At 48.3% G+C, this 18,760-nt stretch overlaps 6 protein-coding genes across 6 annotated transcripts; 4 read left to right on the plus strand and 2 right to left on the minus strand.

Moving 5' to 3' along the window:
- Positions 1-58: 58 nt before the first annotated feature.
- On the plus strand, positions 59-2,794 carry FTJAE_13866 (negative-acting regulatory; the record flags this gene model as incomplete). Its single annotated transcript, XM_037347050.1, has 1 exon — positions 59-2,794. One exon carries the CDS (start codon positions 59-61, stop codon positions 2,792-2,794), a length of 2,736 nt encoding a protein of 911 aa, XP_037199111.1.
- A 3,053-nt stretch (positions 2,795-5,847) lies between these two features.
- On the plus strand, positions 5,848-7,782 carry FTJAE_13867 (uncharacterized protein; the record flags this gene model as incomplete). The annotated part of the gene is made up of 1 exon (XM_037347051.1): positions 5,848-7,782. One exon carries the CDS (start codon positions 5,848-5,850, stop codon positions 7,780-7,782), a length of 1,935 nt encoding a protein of 644 aa, XP_037199112.1.
- Positions 7,783-8,409: 627 nt separating this feature from the next.
- On the plus strand, positions 8,410-9,702 carry FTJAE_13868 (uncharacterized protein; the record flags this gene model as incomplete). The annotated part of the gene is made up of 1 exon (XM_037347052.1): positions 8,410-9,702. The coding sequence occupies one exon, from the start codon at positions 8,410-8,412 to the stop codon at positions 9,700-9,702; it is 1,293 nt and encodes a 430-aa protein (XP_037199113.1).
- Positions 9,703-13,433: 3,731 nt separating this feature from the next.
- On the minus strand, positions 13,434-15,298 carry FTJAE_13870 (threonine synthase; the record flags this gene model as incomplete). Its single annotated transcript, XM_037347054.1, has 5 exons — positions 13,434-14,408; positions 14,465-14,629; positions 14,684-15,010; positions 15,092-15,178; positions 15,233-15,298. 5 exons carry the CDS (start codon positions 15,296-15,298, stop codon positions 13,434-13,436), a joined length of 1,620 nt encoding a protein of 539 aa, XP_037199114.1.
- Positions 15,299-16,276: 978 nt separating this feature from the next.
- On the plus strand, positions 16,277-16,873 carry FTJAE_13871 (siderophore biosynthesis; the record flags this gene model as incomplete). The annotated part of the gene is made up of 1 exon (XM_037347055.1): positions 16,277-16,873. One exon carries the CDS (start codon positions 16,277-16,279, stop codon positions 16,871-16,873), a length of 597 nt encoding a protein of 198 aa, XP_037199115.1.
- A 178-nt stretch (positions 16,874-17,051) lies between these two features.
- Positions 17,052-18,664, minus strand: FTJAE_13872 (uncharacterized protein; the record flags this gene model as incomplete). Its single annotated transcript, XM_037347056.1, has 5 exons — positions 17,052-17,318; positions 17,381-17,587; positions 17,636-18,016; positions 18,062-18,550; positions 18,608-18,664. 5 exons carry the CDS (start codon positions 18,662-18,664, stop codon positions 17,052-17,054), a joined length of 1,401 nt encoding a protein of 466 aa, XP_037199116.1.
- Between the last annotated feature and the right edge of the window lie 96 nt (positions 18,665-18,760).

The following is an 18,760-nucleotide window of genomic DNA, read 5'->3' on the forward strand; positions in this document are numbered from 1 at the left end:
TATGGCGCCTTCTTGAAAACAGCGCTGGTCAAAAGAGTCCGGACAAATGCAGCACGAAATGGCAGGCGTCAAGAGGTCGCTAGGGACCTTTCTTGGCCACGACGATACCTTGCTTCGACCAAACGGCCACAGCCGACCGAAGACCGTCCACTACAATCATGGAATCCCCCGCGATAACCTCGATAATTCGACACCGCAATCCCAGTCTTTTAAACTGAGCGATGTGCTCCAGTCTCAACCTCCATCGCGGGCTACTTCTCGAGCCAATTCGAGAGCCAATTCCCAATCCGCGGCTCCGTCAAATGCGGACCAACACGATGGACTTACTCGAACGCCTTCTCCAACCTTTCCTCCCTTGACTGGGCAGGTCCCCGATTTCAGTCCTGACGCGTCAATGATACTTGTTGGTATGCGCGGAGCTGGAAAGTCGACATTGGCTATCATGGCATCCTCAGCAATGGACCGCAAGGTCATTGATCTGGAGCCAGCTTTCCAGAGATCCATGGGCCTTTCGAGTGCCGCTTATAAGTCCGAACATGGGTCTTCGGAGTGTTACAAGCAGCAAGCCAAGGTCTTGCAAAGTATTTTGCAGCGACATTCCACTGGCTGTATCCTTGTCTGCTCTTGGATGGAGAGTCGCGTGCAGAGTCTCCTACGAGAGTTTGCGGCTACCAACCCTGTTATCCACATTGTCCGTGATTTTGATGCCATTAAGAACCATCTCAAGATCCGCGACGGTTCCAAGGTCCAGAGCTTGCTCGATGTGAGCAACGCCATCTTCAGGTCCTGCACCAACTTTGAGTTCTTCAATGTCACAGAGAAGGCTTCCAAGTCGTCGCTCTCTCGTGAGTCATTGACACAAAGATCGCCAGCTCCATATTTAACATTAAAACATGTTGAGCGACACTTCCTCAAGTTTCTATCTCTTGTTTATCCTGCTGGCACAATACCCTTTACAGATTCTGCATTCCCATTATCGAGGATACCTGCGGAGGAACGCAACTTTACCTACGCCACCTCCATTCCTCTTTCAGATGTCATTAAAGACTCTGTTGATGTCGAAGAGCATGTTATCGGAGCAGATGTTGTGCAAATAGTTGTACATGACCTGGCTGAGCATGCTGAGCAAGGCACATTGACGTCCGAAGCCAGCGGAAAACTGCTTGCCAACATTACCAAAGGCGTTGGTATTGTAAGGCGAAGCACTATCTTACCCATAATCCTGCATCTATTCCTACCTCATACAGCAAGTGACGAAGTCTTGCGTGTCTACCTTGATCTTGTCCACCATTCTGTACGTCTCGCACCAGAGATGATGACAGTCGATCTTCGACTCGAAGACGTCCACATCTCACGCATATTATCTATCCGAAAGAGAACAAAGATGATTGGAAATTGCTTCATCACCACAGATCCTCCCTCATGGGAATCTCCAATATGGATGTCGTGGTATAAGAAGGCCAACAATTTAGGATGCCATCTTGCCAGACTGATTCGACCTGCAGTTACTATTGAAGACAATTTCCGCATTCACTACCTCAAGACATCAGTTGCAGCTCTACAGGGGCCCAAGATCCCACTTATCTCTTACAATTCTGGCCCTCTTGGTCGGAATTCGCAGGCTTTCAATCGTATTCTTACTGTTGTCCGCCCAGATTCGCTGGAGCGGGTGAATCCCAGGCCCCCAATAACGCCATCCATTACCACGGTCGGGGCGACAGAAGCACTCTTCTCGTCTTTTATATACGACCAGATGAAGCTTTACGTCATTGGCGCCAACGTCAGCTACAGTTTATCTCCTGCGATGCACAAAGCAGCTCTAAAGGCATGCGGGCTGCCCCATACCTACGAGCCAGTGTCTTGTGCGTCGCTTCGAGGAATCAAGCATTTGATCGAGGATCCAGAGTTTGGTGGAGGCTCCATCGGCCTCCCCTTCAAAGTCGAGATCATCACCTTGACCCATTCGTTGAGCAAACACGCCCGCGCAATTGGTGCTGTCAACACACTGATTCCCATCCGCTCTTTGAATGATGATGGAACAATACCATCTGGGGCTGCCTTTTTCGACAGCGTCAACCGCTCAGGTCCCATCAAGGCTCTGTATGGTGAAAACACCGACTGGATTGGCATTCGCGCATGCATTCGCCGTGGCCTCTCCCCGGCCAACGCAGTCGTGTCCAGCACCTGTGGCCTGGTCATTGGAGCAGGCGGCATGGCCAGAGCTACAGTCTATGCCATGCTTCAAGTTGGCATCAAGAACATTGTCATCTACAACCGCACACCAAAGAACGCCGAAAAAATGGTGTCGCACTTTACGCAGGTCCTTGAGAGGAAGGACCATGGCCTACTGAGCGCCGGTAGCGAGCATTCCCGCTTCCATGTCATCGAATCAATAGAAGATGCCTGGCCGGCAGAGTTCCGCCTACCTACCGTCATTGTTTCTTGTATTCCCACCCACCGCATTGGCAACGTCCCCGCCCCCGAACTTATCCTCCCCAACGAGTGGCTGGGAAGTCGAACTGGCGGTGTCGCAATTGAGTGGGGGTACAAAACATTAGATACACCGTTCCTGGCACAGTTTCGAGCAGAGTCGCATCGCGGTTGGGTAAGTATGGATGGTCTGGATATACTGCCAGAGCAGGGGTTTGCTCAGTTTGAGTTGTTTACTGGGAGGAGAGCGCCGCGGCGGCTTATGAGGAGGATGGTGTTTGAGGCATACCCCGTTGAGGAGGGCAAGTCGAATTTTAAGGAGTTACAGCCTAGGCTGCAGTCGCTTGATGAGCAGGAAACATGATAATGAATTGGAGTTTGAGTAATATATTTGCATAGCTCATTGAAGTCGATTGACATGGCCACTTTCATCATGCCTGTCCCGCCTGTTTCGTGACTGAACCAACGCCAGGCTACAATATCACCTGACATAATTCGTGACTGTAACCAATTCATTTTCGCTCATTCTTTCATCCCTCTGGACTAATACGAACGTACCCCAGCCCATTTCACGTCATGATGCAACGCTTCGTCCGCACATCTCTTCGTGGAGTCAAACCTACCCTAAACATCTCGTCTCGTTCATATCACAATGCTGTCGCAAAGTTCACCACCATCGATTCTAAGGGCACGCCTATCACCTATGACACTGACATAATGATTGGCGATCCTGGGGAGAGTTATATTTATGTTGAGCCCGATGTCGGGAAAGCTATCCAGCGTGCAGTCGTTTCTCAAAGTGAGCCCAGCAGCCATCCTCAATCCGAAACCCTTTCGCTCCAATTTAATCATCGCTCATTGTGTTTCACACATCGTAAGTCTATTTCGGCGGCAGAGCACGAATTCAAGTGTTAAACAAGCCCAGAATCTTTACCACTCCCTCGAATTGAGTTGCAGCGAAACCTCGGGGACTCCAAGCAAGAAGTGAGTCCTGCAACACTCTGGCTCACTGGGAACTGGAACGCTATTACGCTCGATGGATCACCAGACGGTTCGTATCATGCACTCGCATACCAAATCTTGAACTGCTCTAATCATTTCTTGTTTTTATGTTGATAGAAGAATTTGAGAGAATGTCTCGAGAAACCGCGGTCAAGCTCAAGGGCGCGTTGGATAAGTTGAAGGATAGCTAGCCTGGTTACGATCATTAGATTGCTTGAATGTAGAGTCTCCCATGTATTGTGCTGTCCACCTAGGAGCCAGTTGAGGTATAAATGTCGCACAAGTCGGCTTCTGTTCTCTTGCTTATATTCGAGCCTCAGGTATCCATGCATTTTCGATATCCTACTCCGCTTCATCCTTCACTCTCAATCACTGACACTTTTTGCCGAGTTATACCATGATATCCAGATGAAAAGTACCCTTAGTCAGTTGGTTTCTTTTGCTATTATGCTTATAATGTCTTCCCCATGCTTTCGTTTCCTCACAGCAGCTCAAATACTTCGACTCTACGAGACAAATATCATTCGCGCTAGACCTACCCAAATGACTTACCTCGAGTCTGCGGTTTTCTCACCCCAGTAACACAAGAACTATGGCCAAGATGATCCTTTCCAGCTAGCAAGCATTCTTGCCCAGAAGATCATCCTAAATCACTCGTTTCAGGATGGGAATAAGAGGACGGCTCTCATAGCAGCCGGTATGTTCGTACAGTTACACGGTTACCAATTACGGGAGGCACTATTCCCCAGCGATGAAGTGGATGAGCAGATAAAAGATGCTCATGTTCCTGTTGCCACGAGACAATGGGACGTTGAGCAGTTGGCAAAGTTATATAAGAGTATTACAACATCACTTTGACGTGTTGATTGATTCTTGGTTCAGTAACTTGTCTTCTGATCCCTTTGTATGTCTTTGATTTCATACTCGGTCATATCAATTGAACGGCACTTCTATAGTAAGCCGACGTGACATTATTCAACGTCATATACTCAAAAACTGATAGGCTGACTACCAGCTCGTGACTAGCCGTATAGCCAAGATTGGTAAGGGCAGAGTCTATCCCCACTTGAGCAAACAATGACCGACGGCCCGAAGAACTTCCATCTAGAATCTAGTCACGAATGCGTCATGATCATGCTGATATCCATCACATGTGGCCCGTTGCCGGATATAGATGCGGGGGTTGGGGTATATAAACCGCCTTGGGTAGCCAAGTTCATGACCTGAGCCTTCAAAACTCTCGACATTCGAATCTCTCAAAACATTGTATCCTCACATATAATCTACAACTTCACGTCTGTCATCATGGCTTGCGATTGTGGATCTACCTGCGGCTGCAGCGGAGCGAGCTCCTGCTCCTGTGGCCAGAGCTGCTCTTGCAAGAACTGCGGCGTAAGTACAGAAAGACTCTCGAATATTACGATGTCTAACGACTGTGTGTGAACAGAAATAGTCCACTCGTTCTAAGGAACAAAGATGGTGGGTGCATGAAGGAGTTGCCGGGGCTATGGATGTCAATGGTTTCCTAGTTCTATCATCACATTATCAATACAAGTCTGAATGAGGTGTTTTTTTGAAATAATGTGTCCCAAAACAAATGTGAAAGGGTAAAAGAATCAATATGGCCGAGCGTTGGGCCAAGCAACCAACACCACAAGCTTCAAGGATCAAGATCCAACGATGCCTTTATAACTTATCTGTTGGAAGGCAAACTCTAATAATAATTACCTTGGCCGTTTCTTTGATACCCTGCTTCGCTTCTAAGCGAATAAGTATAGGAAATCTGATTGGAGCTGTTGACGCGAACAGCACTTCCTGAGATTGGAGATTAACCAAGCGCTTAAACTTAACCGCCGGCATTCAACTTGGCAGTGTATGATCGAGATCTAGGATTCTCTTTACATCCAATCTATTATCTCTGCCTTTTCGTTGTAATAGGGTCATGCGAATTTCATATCATCTCCAAGGTTATGGTCCTGTTAACAAGACTTCTGTGCATTGTCAAAGAATTGTTGTTGAAGCTGCAATGATTCCTCTCGACTTTCCAATGGTTCCAAAATAAAACGACGATCATAACATGATTCTAATAAAAGGATTCTGCGATGGTCCATAAAACTGTGTCTCAGCGCGAAATTGGCGCGTGCTATTGGCTGTGGTTTATGCATGTTGGTTGTATGCGTTTCATCTACAGCATAAACCCTGCAACTGGATACAGAACCGCCCAAGAAATCTGTTAGTCCCACCCGCTTTGTCCGGCGCGTAGCACTAACAAGCATCCTCACGAGCCAAGTACCACGCCTCTCGCCTGCAGAAGGTAAGGCATTCTCAGGACTCGGGGAGCGCTTCGAGTCAATGATAAAGAGCGAAGCTGCTCTGTGCTTTCTGCGGCGTTCATCATACCACACAACATTCATTATGGAGACCTTTTCAAGGCAACAGCACAAACACCACGATATCAGCATCACAACCAAAGATGTTTCTTCACGAAAAGCAAAACCTGGTCCTATTCGTTCCTGGTTATGGGAGACTCTATCGTTACTATTGGCTTTGGGCTTGCTGATAGCTACGATTGTCATCCCAGCACAGAACAATAACAGAGTCTTGAAACCATGGCCATACGACATCAGCCTCAACACAATTATTGCTATCCTTAGCACATTTATGAGAGCCTCAATGTTACTTGTCGTTGCTGAGCTCATCGGCCAGATGGGATGGAATGCCATGCAGAAGCCCCGTCCTGTTTCCGATCTTCATCATTTCAACAATGCCAGTCGCGGCATCCTTGGAGCCCTGAAGCTATTCTGGACTGTTCCTCCTCGTCTCACGAGCATCATCGCCGCTCTTGTCATCATCATATCTCCTGCAATCACTCCCTTTGCCCAGCAGTCTGTCAGCACAGTTCCCTGCGCAAGAACAGTCGAAGGCGCGCAGGCATCTCTACCAATCACTCATTATGTCCCTGCCTGGAACTCAAGCTTTAAAACATCTTCCGCCAGCTATGAGCTTTCAGGTGATATGAAAGTCGCCATGATGAATGGCCTTGTCAACCCTACGGGCAAGGACGCAGCCATAGCTGCAACCTGCTCGACTGGAAACTGCACGTTCCCAGCAAACTCCCAGGGAATAACCCACTCCTCTGTTGCCATGTGTAGTGCCTGTATTGACACCACGGAGTTCATCGAACTGAACATTAGCAAGAATAACGCTACTGGAGTAGGGGGATACGCTGGCAAGATTTACAATTTCAGTCTGCCAAATACGCAGTGGGTTCAGGCTGTTATCAGTAGTCAGGTCATAGCCATGTCGGGAGATTTAGGCTGGGCGCTCGACACACCCAACTCCAGGTTCGCCCAGTTGGCCAAAGTCGCTATTTCCAACATCACGACCCTTAGCTTCACGCAAAAAGGCTGCAACGTTACTACCAGCGCCAACGCAACATGTCCTGAGAATAGGCTGACCTCAAGATTGCCAGTGCCCCTGCGCCAGCAATATCCCATAGCAACGTCATGTGCCCTCTATCCTTGCATAAAGAAATACCACGGCAAGGTGGATAGAGGTTCGCTTATCGAGAAGGTGGTTGACGAGCAGCCCATCGATTACGATAGGGCTACCGATGACGATGCAGGAAACCGTGTTGGAGTACAAACGCCCTGTTTGATCGATGGCAAGGAATACAAACTTGCCAACTTTTCTCAAACCAAGGATCCCTCAGACTCAGAAATAGTTGTCCCGGTCGACGGGACCAACTATACTGTTCCGAACCAATGTGTCTATCAACTCACCTTTGGGTACCGGCAAGCACTAGGAACCTTCATTGAGAAGACGCTCTTCAACACCCTCTGCGTCGCCATTCCCTTCGCCGGCGCAAAAGGCCAGCTTAATTGTGGCGACCAATGGTGGCTACCTCCACTCTACAACTCAACATTCGAAGGTCTCGATGCATCTTTTGATTTGTTCACGACTGCCATAACAAACAATTTCCGCAGGCAGGGCATCCAGGCTATAAGAAATGGTTCCATGGAAGAGAACGACAAGGCTTCTGGCCAAGCTACAGAGATGGCTATCTGCACTGTGTTTGACTGGCGATGGGTGCTGTTGCCGGCTGGGCTGGTGGCCATCACGATGTTGTTGTTGATAGTTGCGGTTGTGCAAGGGTTCACGAACCCAGGAATGCCAGTGTGGAAGACGTCGATACTTCCGTTGTTGTTTTATGGACCTAATGTGGTGGGCCATACGCAGGAAACGGACTTGGATGATTTGCAGAAGGAGGCTGGGAGGGTGATAGTTAAGATTGAGCATGATGAGAGTGTTAGACTTGGACAGGTTGATACTTGGGGGACGGAAAGTTGAAATAGCATTCTATTGGGGGTAGGGCATTATAGGGTTCTAATTATATACATGGATACACGGAATTTATTATGATTCGATCAGTCAGCATCTTTATTATCTGGATAGGCTTAGATGGCAAGTAAGAAGACCGACGTATCAGTCCTTTCATTAACACTTTCACGACAACGTAGAAAGTCCTGGCTTACATGATCGCCTTGTAATAAAAGAGCATCGGACTAGGCAGATCAGAGTAAACTGATGGCGGTAGTATGCCGTTTTCAGAGCCTGAATAATGTTTCGGACCCGAAGTCTCTCGATATGCTGTAAGTCACGGAACGAGAGCGGAAGTATTCCAATTGATTTTCATTCCATAACCCTGATCTTCACTGAGCTCCTTGATATGATGTCAATGATGTCAAGTGTTTTGATTGACAGAATTAGCTTCAAATAGTCCCGTGGGGAGCGGGAACACGGCACCACAGCATGGATGCTCTATATAATTGCCGAATTCGGGCATAGATCGACCTGGGATAAGTTGATCGAAACACCACTGCAATGAGCTGAACTGTTCTCTCTCTTCTATCCTTTTTCCAATCATTCTCTTATAACTGTGATTTGAGATATTCAAATACGGGAAAACCAATAATCATGAGTTTTGATCTATCCACGGCGTATAAGCGGGCATTGCTCCGTCCGCTTGTCTTACCTCTCACCGACATCAATGCCACGAACGAGCCGGCAACTCTGTCTGAGGAGCCCCAATGGAGAGCTTCGACACATATCTTTCTGGGAATAGATGATCGCGACGAGACTGCTGCGTGGCCGCCTGCCAAGTTCAACGATGATCCGTCCAACATTCCCAACGACGAGGCATACAACATCCCATACGATCCCGCAAGCAAGAAAGCAAGCACCAGCGTTTTCAAGCTGTACTCCGACTCTGAACAGAGAAAGACATCAACCGTCCAGCCTCCTAAGCTGGCCGCTAAACGCTATTTCCCAAAGAAGCAAGCCGAAAAGTCTGAGCAGGGTATAACTCTTCTCACGCTTACAGGTATGGGCGTTCCCAAGGAGATGTTTGAGCCTATGCTTGAAGCTGTACTCCCTCGACTACGCAAGTCTGGTGTCAAGGTTGAAGAGATCTGGGCGATAGACATGCCTCTTAGCGGACAGACGGCCAAGGCTAATCCTGTGGGATATCTATATGCTAATGAGAAGGACATCGTTCGAGATTTGCTGCTATTCCTTACTGCTTATCTACCTGTTCAACCTGGTAAAGAGCTGCCGAGGTACCTTGAGGCACGCAAACCAGCAGGCCAAGCTCAACAGCCTACACGGCAGAATCTTCATGTCTTTGCCCACAGTCTCGGCGCTCAAGCCGCTATCCTAGCTTCCGTCCACGCACCAAACATCTTCAGCAGTCTAATGGTTGTCGATCCAGCCATGATCCCCGCCGGAAAGATCAACGACGCCATGACAAAGCTCCCCAAGGAGATATTCTGTCTTGGTCTCAAAGAAACCTTCCCTGATCACAAAGCCGTCGAAAAAGCACTCCGCGAGAATAAACGGACCCGAAACTGGGACTCACGCGCCATCAAAGCATTCATCCAACACGGAATCATCCCCAGCGAAAAGGGTGGCGTCAAGCTCATCGCCCATCCAAGCCTTGACTGGGCTCTATGGTACGACAAGCAAACTCCTGCTGAGTGCTATGATCGGTTCAAGGATATGAGCGTTCCTTTACTAGCTATAATGCCGAAGAGGCCCTTTGCTGTGCCGGCGAAGATGTTTGAGGCTGATGTTAGGAAGTTGAAGAGGAGGGTTGAAGTTAGGTGGGTTGAGGGGACGCATCAGGTTGTTTATGAGAGGATGGATGAGTGTGTAGTGTTTGTGGGGGAGTGGTTGGGAGATATTGCTGGTGAGAAGAAAGCTAAGCTGTAGAGTCGCGGATAGTTACACAGAGAAATACATTCGCTAAACATGTTATTCACATTGTTGCTGATCTATATGTCTAAGTCTTCTACCACTCTTCTAATCTTCTAATCTTCACACGTAACCCACCAGCCGGTCTAGCCGTAAGACCTTCCTTAACATCAACAACCCTCTCATCCATCAATCTCCTATCACTCAACTCAAACTCAAAGCTCCCAACCCAACCCGCTATCAAACACGCCAACTCAGCCCTCGCAAACCCCTGTCCAATACACGCCCTGGGCCCCTGCAAAAACGACAAAAACCCATATTTACTCTCCGCACCACCATGTCCACTCTCACTCAACCATCGATCAGGCTTGAATAAATGTGCATCTGCTCCCCAGAGCTTAGTACACCGATTCGTGGCCCATGGTGCTATGACGATGCGTGTGCTTTTTGGTATGAATTGATCGAGGATGGTGGTGTCGTGGGCTGTTTCGCGGAGGGTTTGGGGGACGGGTGCGTAGAAGCGGAGGATTTCACTGTAGACCGCTTGGAGATAGGGCATTGAGTCGATGTTGACGCTTGATATGGGGGTTTATTTTGCTTGTGTTAGGGGAGGGAGACAGTGGCGGATTTCGTGGCGGAGTCGGTCTTGGACTTCTGGGTGTTTGGCGAGGAGGTAAATTCCCCATGTGAACGCTGCTCCTGTTGTGTCGTGGCCTGTAACTATTAGCAACTGTGATACTTTATGGGAGGATAACTTACCAGCAGCAAGCAATGTCATGGCTTGATCAATGAGTCCATCCTCGGTGAAAGTCCCAGTCCGCACTCCGCATCGCCGCACATATGATATCCATATCATCTAATTTCTTATCCTTCAACTTCTTTTGCTTCAACGAGATTATATCTCTACACGTCTCGCGTATTGATCGGGCTGCCTCACTCATATCTGAGTTGAGCTTGATAGGTAAAGCTGTGAGAACCCAGGCTGGAACCAGACTCTCGATAAGGTGCAGCATACAGGCTTGAGCTGATGGTTGGAAGACAATGTTATATGTCTTCACCATCTCGTTCTTCGCGTCTTGTATGGCGCCAAAGTCCCGAACTAGGCCAGCTAGACCGGTGAGATCGAGAGTTGTTCTCGAAGCCTACTCTACCACCTCCACCGTCTCAAGTCTATCAGCTGTGATTCTCTCGACCATCTCTCTGGTTTTATCCCAGAACAGTGGGTATAGAGCCTTGATGTTCCTGGGCGCAAAAGCAGGATTCATGCTTCTTCTCTGCAACTTATGGGCATCACCCTCAGACAGGATAAGGCCCATTTCTAAGAATCTCCCTGCTGTTTCTCTCAAGCTAGCAGGCTTTGGAAAAGAATAGTTGTGGGTGACGAGAACTTCGTGAAGAGCATCTGGAGATGTGAGAACGATTCGTTCAGCGTTGAAGAATCCCAGGTATCGTAAGAAGCCATCGTTGGGGACTGTTTCATTCCTGTTCCCAGATTTATGAGTTGCGTTGAGGAATTCAGATTGGAGTCTACTTACCATTCTCTCACTGGTGAGCAGTACGGCTCTCCATACAGTTTCATGCCATGGCCCCAAAGCCAGTGATTTTCTTTAGGCGTAGGGATGTGACGAAGCGGTGAAATGAATCGGGACCGTATTATGATCCTGTAAAAGCACCAGAGGACTGTTTCTAAGCACAATGTCCCTGAGAAGCCAAGCGAAAAGATTGACTTTTGGTTATCTGGGTATAGCAAGGCTAGCAGGTATCCAGAGAGAGTAGCACCAGCCAGTATAATCTGCCACGTTTCTATCATGATTCATATCTCAAATGTTGTGTTCTCAAAGTAGTTGATCTTGTAACATGAGTTTACATTATGATAAACACAAGGTTTGAAGGTCCTCGCAAAGAGCAGTTTAAGTAAGACCCATGATTTGCCGCAGAACTAAATCTGATAGAGGAAAGCAAACAGCGAACCCTTGCTTGGTTTCAAACTCGTTTGCTGACTTGTAGATGTCAGTCTCATTGCTTCAGCTCCGTGACGATCATTTACCAGGGACCTATTTGATATACCCAAAAGGTACTGGAGCCCCACACACGCCTTTGCCGTCTTCCCGGGAAAAGGCTGTGGAGAGATGACGCAGTGCCACAACTAGATATCAGATCCTCGGTATGGATTAAGCGATCAGGTATCGGAGGGTCTTGGAATTTACGAAGCCCAAAAATGAGGCTAGTCTTGTGCTTTGAACTTGGCTGGGTAGTGACGCGGGAGCTTGTGGTAACCAACTAATGGGGAGCACCAACGCTGACTACGATCTCGTTGACATAGGCCTCTGATTTTGGATGAGTACTCTGAAGTAGCTAAATGGTCTCTAATGGGGAGCAGGAGGCTCAAGGACTTTATGCTAAGTTTTAAGAATTCTTAGGTAAGTTCAGTATAGGTTTAGAAGGTCTTTCGGCCGATCAATATCGGCACTCTGCTTTATCGTCGGAAGTTTGAAATCTCTCCGAGGGCTTCTGGGAGATAATAATTGATTCTAATTAGATATGCTATGCGATTCTCTGATATATTGACTACTCCGGCACATCAGTACAATACTAAAATGCCATTCTAGCAAGGCAGACTGCACCAAGACCAATAGCAGCCGAAATACCCAATGAAGAGCCCATTTTCCAAGCACTGTTGGGTTCGGAACTCGTAGTTGCTGCTGCTGTCTCACTTGTAGCTGTTGTGGAACCACTACCAGAAGTTGAGGTCTCTGTTGCTTGAGCTTGACTAGCTTCAGCTTTGCTTGTAGTTTCGGCTGCGCTTCTGCTCGTCGTCTCTACCGAAGTTGAAATTACTTTCTCCTCAAAAGACTATTCCATATTAGCAGACCAGTTTGATAGTCAGAGGCTTGTGAACAAACCGTTAATCCAGTCTCAGTAGTTTGATGAGCAGAAGCCGTCACGGTCTCACAAACCCTCCTCCAAACATCCCCATAGACTTGACACAAAATCAGCCCTCTATCTCATAAATTCCTCATAAAATGAAACTCACGGTTATAAGCAGATGGACCACAGATGTCCCAAACACAATCTTCCTCTCTCTCAACCCAGTCAACAGACTCATTACACCAGCACTGAAAAACACCTCCTCTAGTACAAGACTTGTAGTTTCCATAAGTCTCGTAGCAAGCTTGGAAACATTCTGCGCGCTTTTCTTCAAGATCGAAAGCTTCAGCTCCAGAAGCGGTTGGGGCGAGGGTTACGGTTGCTAGATAGTCGCTTTCGGTGTTGGCTGCGGCTGATATGTTGACTAGCACTGAGAGCAGGGGTAGGGTGAGAAAATGAGGTCTCATTGTCGTTGAAGATAACTGGTGATTGTATGCTTTGAGGAATGATTGTAGGTTCATAGAAGACGCAGCGCATTTATCTAATTGCCAAGGCATATTGCTGAGAGCAGGGGTCGTCTTGGCAGCTGAACATTTTACCGGCTTGGCGAGTCATTTATACCAACTAAACCACAAGAATTAGGCCACGTGCTATTCAAGCATGTAAATAGCGCTAACAAGTGGCTCGGCAAGGCAAATCAAGGCATATTTTCAAATAGAACTAAGAGCGGACGTTAATACGACCCCGAAACCGGCTCAGCAACACTCACTTCATCTTATATTCAAAGTCAGAAAGATGTCTAATTCGTCTTTTGTCTTTTGATCATTTTGACCCTCTAAATATGCATTCGAAACCCAGAACAAAAACCCTTCATCTCACATTCATCGCTGTCCGCTAAGCTCCTTCTCAACCTGCTCCTTAACAAGCTCCCTCACAGCCTTCCAATCATTCGAAACATCAGAAACTCGCTTGGGCAACTTCTCAAGCCCGACAAACTCCTCAGGAAGAACCTTCTCCTGGAAGTTAAAGTCCTTCTCGTCCTTGAGCGCAAGCTCAACCGCACCGGCGAACTTGGCGGGGTGAGCTGTGCACAGGGAAATGTGAGGAATATTGGCCTCGGCGCGTTGGGCTGAGCGGAGAGAGGCTGTGACGCCGATGGAGGAGTGGGGGTCGAGAACGTAGCTGAATTGCTCGTAGATGCTCTTGATGGTCTCGAGGGTCTCGGGGTCGCTGACGCGTTCGCTCTCAAAGGTCTTGCGGGCGCTGTTGAGAACGTCCACGTAGACAGGACCGAAACCGCCCTTGACCTTGAGATCCTTGAGCCAAGTAGCGACTTCTTGACCAGCTTGCTTGCGGTTGAACTCGACATCCATACCAACAGTAGCAGCAAACTCGTAAGCCAAGAACCAAAGCAGACGCTCAAAGTTGCTAGAAACCAAAATGTCCATAGCAGGGCTGAGCGTCTCCTTGACGCCCTCCTCATGGGCCTTAACACCATCGACCTCCAGACCGCCCTGGGCTTCAGGACCCTTGGCGGGCTGCTTCTCGTACTTCCCGCTCTTCCAGAATCGATCAAGGATATCGTTCTCGTTAGTCGCGATAACAAGCTTATCGACGGGAAGACCCATGCGGGTGGCGAAGTAGCCGGCGAGGATGTCACCAAAGTTTCCGGTGGGGACGACAAAGCGCACCTTGTCGCCGACCTTGAAGGTGGAGGAGTTCTTGGCGAGGGAGAAGTAGGAGTGGAAGTAGTACACGATCTGGGCGAGGATGCGGGAGAAGTTGATGGAGTTGACGGCGCCGAGCTTGAGGGAGGCGTTGGTCTCGGGGTCGCCAAAGAGGGCCTTGACGATGTCCTAACAAATTCGTTAGCGCGGCGCGAAAGGCGTGGCGTGCGAAAGGGCGTACTCACCTGGCAGTCGTCAAAGGTACCGGTAACGGCGAGGTTGTGCACGTTGGCATCAGTGCACGTCGTCATCTGAAGCTCCTGGATAGGACTGACACGGCCCTTGGGATGCAGAATAGTAACAGACACATCCTTCTTACCCCTCAAACCATGAATAGCAGCGGATCCAGTCTAGTTCAAAGGTTAGGATATTACCGCAATCAGACCGCACACAGCATGACTCACATCACCACTCGTCGCACCAACAACAGTCAAGTGATGTCGGTCCTTACCCTCCTTGCCCTCGTTCTTTCGCGCAAGGAGGTACTCGAAGAGGTTACCGAGGAACTGCAGCGCGCAGTCCTTGAAGGAGTAGCTAGGCCCGTGGAAGAGTTCGAGGAGGTGCAGGTTGTCCTTGAGCTGGACGAGGGGGGTGACTTCTTGGGCGCGGAATGTAGAGTAGCTTCGGTTGATGATGCCTTGTAGGTCTTCGGCGGGGATTTCGCTGCGGGAGATGTAGAGGCTGAAGATCTGGAAGGCCAGTTCCTGGTACGAGAGATCTTTCCAGCTTTGCTAGTATCGCGTTAATCGTCATCCCAAGATTCGTCGCTTTCGGTCGAAGCCGGGAAGTATGAGAAATCGACTCGCACGCACCCATTCTGTCGCAGCGGGAATCTCATGGGGGAGGAAGAGACCGCCATCAGCAGCCAAGCCCTTTAGGACAACGGTCTCGAAGGAGAGCTTTCAGAGGGTCAGCGGAGTGCTCCATTGCGATTGATCACGGATATTTCGTACACCATAGTCGCCACCTCTTGTGGAGAGGTAGACTTGCGATTGCGTATGTGTCGAATCGGTGGCCATTGTTGTTTTTGCTCGTTGATGCTTGGAAAATTATTCTTGGTGCTGCCCCTCGTTGGGAAAATGGGATGGAATGAGTCGCGAATTGAAGCCACCCCGCCGGAATTTTAATCGACCGGCCGGTATCGGAACCGGAGCCGGGGCTGGATGCACTAATTGAGACCTAGAGCGATGAAATAGAGTCATGATGTTTAAACGAGTTGAGATGATTGGTTCATTGTTTTCTTATACTATCTTACATATTCAATTTGTTAGTCATATAAAGAGCTGCTATAAGAGTTTTGTTAGGGCCACTGGATTCACGGGTGTGATGTAGCACAATGTCTCACGGTGTACTCCGTATTGTACGTTCAACACCATCTTGAGCAACCGGCGATGCTCGCATTTATCCCGACAACCTCAAATTGACAAGACAAATTGGAGACTCGATCAATCTCCATGATACCAATGTTTGGCTCAACACTTTTAAGCCCTTAGAGTGGCTTTAGTCTCAAGGAGAAGAAGAAATTGCAAAGCCAGTCAACTCGTCTCTCAAGTGAAATGGCCTCGTCTTGTCAACTCCATGATGTCCCCTCTTAGCACCCAATAATCCCTGAAGTCGATCCGCCAGTGTGCTTTGACAGCAAGGCGCAGCTCGTCGTATTCCTTCAGGGGATGGAAGAACGGCACAGTCAAGAAATTACGAGCTTCGCCAACCAATCAAAGCTCTTGTTTCTTGAACTAACCCATTCGCTTCTACCGCAATTTCCTACAGCATGGGTCGTTTAGAGGTCATAGGACAACAATTCAGAAGGATTTGGCGAACGCTAAAGATCATACGTTACAACTGGCTCACTCATTGAGTCAGTCACCGGGCAATTCTGTCAAGACCCCTGTGGGATTTTCGTTTAAAGCACGGCCATCCTCCACGCCAGAATCATGTCAAATCTCTCGTTAAACTTGTCACTCGTTCACAAGATCTACTCGTTACGAACCTTGGAAATGGTCAAATCAACTCTTTTGACGGCTATTCCCCTGCTCATGCTCGCCGAGCAAGCCCTTGGATTCGGCTGTTCAACGCACAGCTACACAACATGCGAAGATAAAATAGTACACTGGTTCGATCCCGACGACGGCATGATTTGCGATCCCCTCGACTGCGGCGGCGGTCGAGCACCTCCCAAGACTGGCGTGCCTGGATGTGCCGGATATACCGGCACCGAAACCATCGGAACCTCGTATCTCTCGTGCTGGAAACCTTCGACTACGCTTGTTGCTGCAGCTGCGGAGACGACATCGGAAACGACTGTGACGGAAACTGCTGAGCCTAGTACTGTGATCAAGGTGGAGACGAGGACTACGACGAGGCATTTCGTATCTGAATCGGCGGAACCGCTTGAATCAATTAGAGTCACTGCGACGGCCGGATCGACTACCGTGGCTCCTGTACTGCCATCGCAAAGTAAATCGACCCAAGCTGCTTCTGCTTCTACGCCTACTGCTGCAGCTACTACAGCTGCGCCAAATGCGGCTCGAGTTATGGAGGGTTCTATTGTTGCCGTCGCTGGCGTGGCGCTTGGAGCAATTGTCCTCCTGTGATCTGGCCCTAGAGATTCACGATTGACGGGAACATATTGATGTACGACATGAGTCAAATAATAATGTCGAGCTTTTAATGATGCCAACCCTTTGGCATGAATAATATTTAATTTCATTCCCCCAAAAGCTCGAATCTTACTCTCCCGGCCAGCTTTTATAGGCTTGATGACCAAGAGCCTCAGCTTGACGGGAAGAAGCTGCTACCAATGGACCCAAAGACTGCCTTACAATGGACTATCAACATCTTGAGATTTCTATCGTTCTCAGACTTTTCGACTTTATCCCGAGTATTCGGTCCAGATATTCGTTCCAACAGCGTCCTATGTAGAACCTTCAGTGATACAGCCTGATCCATCCACTTTATGCGAGCATAATCGTGCTGATATTCCGCGAACAACCTCTCAATCTCATTTTTCTGGGTTTCCAAAGCACTCGTAGTCGCCCACTATGTAAGTGGTTAGTAATTTGAAATATGGATGAGATCCTACTAGCCGGAGAATGACTTACTGCAGCTACTAGGCATGGTGGGATATAGCTGGCACCAAGAGGTCTGTATTGGGATACCCCTTTGGCAAGGGCGATAAGTTCGTTCGCCAACGTCGATGCCTCCAAGAGTAAGACGCTATCATCTGGATATGTTGCTCGCAGTATGCTGTTCAAAGCTAGTGCTGTCATGAGAAGGATAGCTTCCGTGACATTAAGCCTGTGGATAACCTTTTGCCGACAGTGTAAGTCTTCAGAAGAAGACTTCTGTGTGCTTACGCTCTCGAGGTGGTGCAGTATTCTGGCATGATCGTCCTGTAGCTCTTGATATGTGATTTTGATTTCCTCCATATAACGCAGAGGTTCTTGCCTAAATCTCGGTATCCTGAGTAGTCTTTGTACTTGAAAGTATCCAGAAATAGAATCTGGATTACTATCGTACTCGTTTTGGCGTGATTGTGAGCGCAGCCGACTGACATAACGTTCCAACTCGATGCGTGGATCAACAAGAGCCTCAAAGAATAGAGCTACTAATGAGGTCTCTAGTAATTGAAGCTCAAAAGTGATACTGCAGCCTTTTTCTGTTACGGTGTCCAAGTAACGTGTAAGGACTTGCTTATCATGGCTCTTCAAGCCATTATCTGTTTGTCCTAGCCAGCTCTTTGAATCTATCAGTGCATGCTCTATTCTCAAGATTGTACTAACCTGGCATATCATCATGATGTGAAAGGCTGCAACGTCTTCGGGACTGAGCTTTGTACCTGTTTCGTTTTGTGTATCCCTCAATACTTTCAAACTGCTGCCATACTTGGCTAGAACCTGAGATGGGATCTCAGGTGTATAATGATAAGGCAAGGCACTCATCATCAAATCAACTGAAGCATCGAGAGCATGGCTATGACCAAGCCTTGGCGGAATATGCTCTAGAAAATCTCCATAACAGCTGAGGCCATATCGCAGGTCTGTTGTTTCCAGAGCCGCAACAAGTTTGGCTTGCAGAAGAGTTAATGGGCTTTGAGGCTTATGTGAAATGGATACCTGAGCGGGCGTCTCGCGCTTTCGTGGTTTTGAGAAGCTGGTCTTAAATGGCTTGGTGAATGATACGGGCTTGAAGACATATTTCTGTTCACCTGAACCGACACATGGGATTTCAAGTCGAGCACATCTTGAGCAAGCTGGCTTGGCTTGGTCACACTGCTGATGTAAGTACACTCCTTATTCCCTAGCAGGGGTTTGGATCTCTGTATTTACCTTTTTCTTCTGCTTCAGACAAGAGTTACAGCCTCTACTTTTCGGAACGCCAGGCATGATAAACATATAATTTGATATTTCATGCCAACTGAATTATTTACGCCCTGATATAAGTGAGTTTGTTGCCTTTTATGACATTGCATACTGGCTCGT

Source organism: Fusarium tjaetaba, assembly GCF_013396195.1.
Source record: "Fusarium tjaetaba strain NRRL 66243 chromosome Unknown NRRL66243_c0000489, whole genome shotgun sequence".
Classification (NCBI taxonomy): domain Eukaryota; kingdom Fungi; phylum Ascomycota; class Sordariomycetes; order Hypocreales; family Nectriaceae; genus Fusarium; species Fusarium tjaetaba.